Source organism: Acanthaster planci, linkage group LG04, assembly GCF_054643075.1.
Source record: "Acanthaster planci isolate LZ-2023a linkage group LG04, COTS_SCS, whole genome shotgun sequence".
Lineage (NCBI taxonomy): Eukaryota > Metazoa > Echinodermata > Asteroidea > Valvatida > Acanthasteridae > Acanthaster > Acanthaster planci.
The window spans coordinates 1,499,065-1,507,325 of NC_141780.1; the positions used below are offsets into that span (position 1 = coordinate 1,499,065).

At 39.9% G+C, this 8,261-nt stretch overlaps 1 protein-coding gene across 1 annotated transcript; it reads left to right on the forward strand.

Moving 5' to 3' along the window:
- The first annotated feature begins 170 nt into the window (after positions 1 to 170).
- On the forward strand, positions 171 to 7,491 carry trabd (TraB domain containing). The gene is made up of 8 exons (XM_022240217.2): positions 171 to 596; positions 1,069 to 1,787; positions 2,551 to 2,691; positions 3,388 to 3,498; positions 3,769 to 3,908; positions 4,368 to 4,546; positions 5,053 to 5,161; positions 5,389 to 7,491. The coding sequence occupies exons 1-8, from the start codon at positions 548 to 550 to the stop codon at positions 5,513 to 5,515; spliced, it is 1,575 nt and encodes a 524-aa protein (XP_022095909.2). The 5' UTR covers positions 171 to 547; the 3' UTR covers positions 5,516 to 7,491.
- Positions 7,492 to 8,261: the final 770 nt, after the last annotated feature.

The window sequence follows — 8,261 nt, forward strand, 5'->3', positions numbered from 1 at the left end:
TCAGTAAAATAAAATTAAATAAGTTAATGTCTGGATTCCTGTCCCATTCGGTAGGCGGTATTATTATCACTGGTATCCGTGTTTACGCGTGCATTGACTAGAGAAATATGCGAACCATTTAATAATGCACAAAATAAATGCTGCTTTGCATGCTAGCTGCAGTATCTGCTATGCTGCATGCATGCATGACTGAGCGTGCCATATTGGTCCACAGCATGTTTGTGTCCATGACTATGTTGAGATTTTATACCTAAATTACATCTTCTTAACGAATTCAGTTAAAGCTTAGTGTTAAACATAATAATTCTTTGACTTAATAGATTTTTCAGTCGGAATTATCTCGTCAGATCATTAGTTTGTGAAGTTAAGGGCGAAGTTTTGACTCCGATAAGCAGGACAAAGTAGTCTTTCTAGTCTACGTGGTCTAGGGGCCAGAGTAAGCTTCAACCTGCCCTAGTCAAGATATTTAAAAAATAAGGGCCTACCAATGTTATAGTTTTAGCTGCTCTGCTTCATTGCTGTTGGACTGGTCAGTCATCTGGTCACAATGGCAGACGACAGTCATCAGTCAGCATCTACTTGGGAAGATAGACATGGTGATGTTTGAATTTGTTTATTTCTAGACCATTAATGTTATTGGCCAAGGCACTAATTAGGCCTATGTGTCCATTGGACGACAAAGATGACAGACCAAAGTCTTAAGAAGAAACTTAAAACCGTGAGTTGGTACCACAGTTGCTGAGTCTGCGTGGTCTAATTATTTGTTTGGTCATATTGGTTTTAAGTCATCTTAGATGTGTTACTGAAATTGAAGATTGTGATAAACTTTAGATTTGGGAATTTCTGCATATTTGTATATATGCAGAAAATTAAGCAGTAGTGAATTTGTGAATCACTGCTTCAATGCTAGAGTGTTTAATGCACAGACCTTTGTTTTTTTGAAAAACCGAACGAAAACAAAAAGCAGAAATCAATTTTTCTTTCCTAAATTCTTTTTAAAAAAGAAGTAGGGCTACTTGCTTTATAAAATGAAACAAAATAAACGTGTATTTCATTTCGTTGGTACAGGCGGTATAGTGGTTAATGGGTCATCAAGTGGTGATTTGATGTCGCCATGTGAGGTTCTTGGCACAGATGAAACCAGCGAAAAGTTGCCATCATTGGAAGTCAACGATAACAATGATGAGAGTTTGGACTACAGTGATGGTGATGACGGCAACACAGAAGGGAACTATGTTCTCAACAGCGACAAGGATAGTGCTGGAGACAGCGTGAGTGAATCAGGAAGCTACTCTCCTAATGCTGACCAGCTCCTCCGGGATCAGTCAGGATTAGATGAAGGAACATACCGACCTCTCTCAGTGGAGGTTGACGACAACGTAGACGGTGCTCAAATAGGCGGTCAGCAAGACAATGCTCAGAATGACCAGGCTAACCCCAACCAAGTCATTGAGGACTTGATCGACCACGCCGAGCACGACATGTGCGACGACAGCGAGAGCGACCTAGGCAGCTACCACATTAACTCGGACGAGGCTGACGGCATTTTGGAGGAGAGCGAGAGCAGCGGAGGCGAGTACGATGTGAGCAGCAGCGGCGAAGCGTCAGACGAGGACGGTGACGAGGAATTTAGTGGCGTGGAATTGCTGAGGGTCAAGTACAACCTCAGACAAGAGAACCCGCAGCTACCGGACACTGTCACGACACTGGAGACAGAAGACGGAGCGAAGGTGTATGTCGTCGGTACAGCTCACTTCAGTGAACAAAGCCAACAAGACGTGGCTGAGGTAATGATAATAAGGAATTTATTCACTATAGCTCTGTGGCGTGCTCAAGAGACCCCGGTACACATTGCGTACACACGCTGGTTTTGTCTGCATATGGCATGGCATATTATATTTGACCTATTTTCATTGGAATGTGCACAAACACAGCATCTTTGCCAGAGTACAGGCACATAGCAGCAATGGCACTCAAATGGCCTCATCTCATTTGTCCTTTTCCAACGGTGAGAGGATCTTTGTGCTCAGAGGACTTGTAAACAATGCCTAGTTTACCTATCCCTTTCCCTTCATGAGTTTGCCATGTCTGACGTCCCCACTTTAAAAGATTGATACATCTGGGGGGTTTTTGTTTCGTTTTATATATGAAACCACTAACGAATATGTGCTAGCAAATAACGGTGAAAAAGTTTGCCAAAAAAAAACACTGAATGGTATCAACTGAGTGGTAAGATCATTTGAGTAGAAATGGTAGATAAGCAGTTGATGTTTGACCAGTATGCCTATAGAGGTTTTCTCCTGACGTAATATGACGGGCAAACGCATGTCAGGAAGCGTGCCATGTCCATTGAGGCATGTGCATTTTTGAATCTGTCTATGAGCATTTTCATGCACACAAAAATGTTGAGAGACTTCAAAGTTGCTTGCATTTCCGCACACATCTGTGAAACTTTAACGCTGACTGTCAAAAAGCATGTGACTGAAAAAATCCGATTGTGTCTTTGGGATGGGGCCTTACTTTTGTTTGCATTCTTTTGATTACTTACAGTTAATATGGGCAGTGCAACCAGACATAGTCATGGTTGAACTCTGTAAAGGTCGACTCAGCATTCTTCAGCTTGATGAGGAGACGCTACTGGAGGAAGCTAAAGAACTCAACATGGAGAAACTAAGAGTTTCTATAAAACAGGTAAATAGTAGACTATTGGCCTGGTCTCATATTGCACGTGTACTATATCCCAGTTACGCGTATCCTGAAGCTATGGAAATGGTTGCAGCTGAATTGGTTGGATTCAGGACTGCAGAGCCCAGTCTTTATGTAAAATGCCAGTTTTTTCTTGAGTAGCTTTGTATGACACATCATTCCATGACAACATTGATGCCACAACGACACTGGTGACGAGAAAGCGGTGGTATACAAGTGTCACATGATTTAAGGGTGAATAGTCTATTTTAGCTCCCCAAGGTATTGGAAGTTAATTAACTGGTTTCCCCAGGAGCAAGAGAAAGGGTGCATGTACACTAGCCGCCATCTGTTCATGTGTAGTGTGCATGTAACGTAGCTAAGGCGATGGTTCCGTGTACCTCCTTCACCCATGTAGTAGTCTCACTGAACTGTTCCTGGGGTACTGTTCATGATCATGCGTGATTTGTGAGGGGATGTTTGCCTGATAAATAGCTAATGTACCAGCTGGCATGTGATGATGAATGGACCAATGAGAGCTTGTCTCCGGCATGAATATGTATGAGTTGTGGTAATTGAAATGAGGACAAAACGTTTGCTTGCTTGTGTAAAAACTTGACTATCATCAGAGATTATTAAATACTTTGCATACCGTCTCCATCACTCCCCTGCTCACTGTTTCTCACTCTTTCTTGATCTCAGCACGGACTGATTGGTGGAGTGATGCAGGTCTTATTACTCCATATGTCAGCTCACCTGACCAAGGAACTAGGCATGGCACCTGGTGGAGAGTTCAGGAAGGCATTCCAGGAGGTAAGCCCTGAGGGTACCAAGGTGTAGAGGTTGCTAGCTTTTGGGGAAAACTCTGACACAAGACTGTCTTGAAACAGCTGATTTCTGATTGGAAAAGATGCACTCTCCGCATTTGCCACAATTGAAAAACTCTGTGCTGAATCTGAAATGGTTAAGAATCTCGTGTTTTTGATTTCCAGGTACATGGGTGTGTTAATTCATTTAGTGGGACTTCTTTCAATATCAGATAATATCAGAAATGTTGGATATTTTGCAAACTGATCACATCAGGCACAGAAAGTTCCAGGCTGCAAGGTTCATCTGGGTGACAGACCGATTCAGATCACCCTGAACAGAGCTATGGGAGCATTGACGATATTCCAGAAACTACGCCTTGCTTGGTGTCTGCTGACAAGTAAAGATCCAATCACGTAAGTTTGTCGGCCTAGCACGGCACCTCCAGGTTTGTTCGTCACAGAGGTGAAATTGGACACATTAATGTACTGTGCTCATGTGTCATCCCTCTGCTAGAGTTAAGGTTATATGAACTGCCGTGTCTTACTCCATTAAACACTGTTGCTATTTGCTGTAAGTTGTACACTTGTAACCATGAACTATAATGCAAGAAGAGTGGTTGTTTGAGACAGTATTTATGAACGGTCTGAGGAATCTCACCAACATTTGCTTGGAAAAAATAAAGCATATGGCCAAACAGGTCAGATTTTTGACCTTAATTTCACCCTCTTCGTTACATGTATAACCAAAAAGTAATTAGCTGCCAATAAAACTGCCTATCATGAATGAAGAATCATTTTTCAGCACCTTAACACTTAATATGCCAGTATTTTCCTGATTACTCAGTATAAGTAGTTTATGTTGTGCGTCTGCAGTCCTGAGGACGTTGAACGCTTCAAGCAGAAAGACCTGTTGATGGAACTCTTGGAGGAGATGATGGGAGAGTTCCCCACGCTCAGCCAGGTCTTTGTGGCAGAGAGAGACATGTACCTGGCCAACTCGCTTAGACTGTGTGCCGAGTCCCTCAGATATCCCCAAGATATGCAAGATGAAGGTAGGTATAACACCCCTCTAACATGACATGGGTCCACTAGCGGGGGAGGAGGGCGCGAGGGATTGTCATAATCTATGTACGATTTTGGGTGTGGTAGATACGTGTCTGATGTCCCCTGGAACCCAATAACTCTGGCGTTTGAGAGGTTTTGCGTACATGTACCTTTGAGCAGTCCTCGGTCTTGATTGCATCTTTACAGAGTACTATGGTGCTTGTGAGCCTCACCTTAATTGTAACACCCCTAGGGTTTGGTACAAAATTGTATTGAATCGGGAGGGTAATGGACTGTAGGGATGACTAGTTTGGACCGCCTTACTTCTTTGTAGAGAGAACTTTCACTATTTATTTTGTCTTATCTAATGACCAGTGACTATCTAATGACTTGTTTACTTTTATTGATTCAAACTTGATGACTTGACCAATGCTTAAATGTTATTGAAATAGCTCTTAGAATTTCTTGTACCAGAGAACTCAAATTCTACTGGTCGTTGGTTTTTTTTTTTCAGTTGTAGGTCATCCAGTTGTTGTGGGTGTGGTTGGAATTGGTCACGTGCCAGGTATCATCAACCACTGGCAGAAACCGGCAAGTCTTGAAGACATCAAAGAACTTGTGAGGTGAGCCCAGGCAAAGAAAGAATGATTGAGTGTGGAGTTTTCAGTGCTGTCTTGTGGACAGGAATCACTTTGTATCTTAGCTTTAGGAACCACTTGGTGTTTTGGTGAGTGAAATCTCTCCTTTCCCCATTTCTGTTTGGAATGTACTGTCACTTTTAGGGGTTGTGCCGTGTGACTAAATTTGTCAGAAAAAGGTCAAAGTCCCTTTTTTAATCTACTTGTTACAGTGTTCCCCCTCCGTCTCTGGCTGGGCGTGTCCTGCGCTGGGGTTTGAGGGTGTCTGTCCTCGGCATCGTTGCTTGGGGCTGCTACAAATGCATACGGTGGAGCGGTATTGCCGAGGACTACTGGTAAGATGTATGACTGCATTCCAATTGTCTAAGGCTAATTGTTGTGGCTGAGAAGTTATGAAGGAGTCTTGCTTGCGGAGTCACAACTCAGGAGTTTTTTTTTTCCAGGAATGGTCCAAGAATTCGGCATATTTTATGTGATGGGCTACTATCATAGAATGCATGCACAGGTGAATGGATCGTTAGCATTCCTATAGAAAGTTAGTGGCCAATTAAACATCGTCAAGGGTACAGTTCTTGAGAATATTGAAATCTTGCGGTGGTAGCGATTGTATTTAATATGACCCCATTTCAAAGGTTTTTAACACGTCTTGGTTATTATTGAATGTGAGAATTTGCCAACTCAAAAATTATTGTTCTTTTCTAAAGGCCTGGTAAACTTTCCGGGTTTGAGAACCAGTTTAGGTTTTGGTGAAATTACCAGCGGAAACATTCTAATGTTTCCAAGCAAACAGTCCGTACTGGTTGATGGCATTTGGTAGACAATTGCGGGATGTCTTGAAGTCACCAAATCAATGCTGTTCTCACCAGAGAACCAGATTAGCTGTTCACCCGAATTTAGCCAATGAGGAGGGTGCGATGCTTATGAATATGTATGAAATGACCAAGTGATTAATGTATGAGTTTTGTTTAATCAAAAAATTCTAACAACAAATGCTTCTTTCCACTTGGAATTTTTGTTTTCTTTATAAGAGGCTGTTACCTTGGATTTGCATGGCTCAATATCATTAAACTTTTCCTGTTTTTAAAAATTCATTTTAGCATGAATCAATAACTGAATGTAAAGTCTTGTCAATTACATGTATATCAGATTTTTTTTTCTTTTTGGGAAATGATCCTGAAAAATAATGTAGAAGCTATCAACAATCTGTTTAGCAATTGTATGCTACTGGTAATGAAAATATTTGAAACTGTTGAAATATTCCATTTTCATCTTTACGGTCCTGATGTGTTCAAGACCGGGGAATTTAACAGTTGTAATTAAAAAAGTTGTAATTTGCAAGGTCTGTAGTAAACTATGGCCAATTCATAATTTGTAAGATGCAATCAAAGGTACACGCATTTTGAATAATTTCAATCTCATTTAAAACATTGTTCACATACATTTTCATGTACACCTCCAAAAGCCCTTTACTTGCAAATATCGACTTTATGACTTCATTTTTCTTTTTGGCTGAAAGCCTTCCTCGGAACACAAAGAGTTCCGTTCCCATTGTCATAATTTTCACCTTGAGCATATCTAAATGTTTTGATATCTTTTCTCATTGTAAAACTGATTTCTTGGTTGCAATATTTCACATATTTGGAATATTTGTGACAAAGTGACAAAATAAATATTGTAAATGATACAAAATTGTATAAGATTAGTTTAGTATTTTTAAACAACAAAACTTGGATGGCACAAATAAACTGGTTTCTTTTACACACTGACGGTGCCCAAGACTTCTTTCAGAAAGTGTAACATATTCAGAACAGTGACAGAACTTTTGTAATGTCTAAATGCACATTCCCTGTTTTAGAAATTCGTCTGGACCACCTACACATTTATATTTTGATATATACCCACACAATCTTCTCTCTGGTGGGTGGTATATGAATTTAGCAAGCTAACTTACTCTACATGTAACATACTTTATCATCAATATCTTTCTGCATTTTCAAATTTAAAACAGATTAGGAAAAGATTGATAGAATAATGAATCATTCTTACGCCAGAACTTGCTTTAGGGAAGAAAGCTCTGATTCAAACACAGCACACCAACATTGACAAAATTGTGAAACCTACTGTGAATTGACAAAAAAGATTCAAGTTTGTTTTAAAACATTGTGCAAAATGGTATAATAGCTAAGAAAACCTGTTTTCAAAAAGTGTAAAACTATTTGAGAGTTATAATTAATTTCCTGTGACATTTATGTTATATGATTGTACCCTACCCCAATTATTTTCCAATGGCTGTAAATAAAATATTTACAAGATGACTTTGACTTTCATGAAGACTAATTGTTTTTCGTGGTCTCTTGAACAGTCCATTGTGTGGAGAAAATTGGCTGTCATTGTTTGTCAGTTTACACTGCATTTGATTGTGCAACAGAATTTACAGCTACAAGGAAAGGCACCGTAAGATGACCAATAGGTACATGTACATGTATGTACAAGGCAGCCATCTCATGAAAAAAACTATTAGCGAGAACAATAACACCTTGTTAAAACATTAATTTACCCTTTGCATTTTTCCGGAAATAGTGCCACAACTCCTGAAATGAGTACCAGAAATATCTTTACTTTTGTCATCTTCAAGAAATGAAATAGTGCCACAGCTCAAATGTACAAAGAACTATTTTTTAACCCTTTGCATTTTCGAGATGATGCAATAGCGCCACAACTCACAAGTAAACAAGCTATTCTTTTACCCTTTGTAGTTTAAGAGATGGAATAGTGTCATAACTCATGAAACAAAAATAATGCCAATGAAATGCAAACTTCACTTCTGTCATTCAAGACGTAAAAATAGTGTCAAAACTCACAAGTAAAAGAACTATATGTCACTATTTTCAAGATGTACTTTTGTGTTGGGAGATATTTTTATAACGGGTTTTGCCCTTAACGTAAGAACTATTCTTTTACACTTTATATAAAGTACCACAAATCATGAAATGCACAAAATTAATGTCAAGGAAATGCAAAGCTTAGTGGACAGTGTGATACTCCCGGAAGCATGGGTCGATGCAGAGGGGCATGTTACACGAGT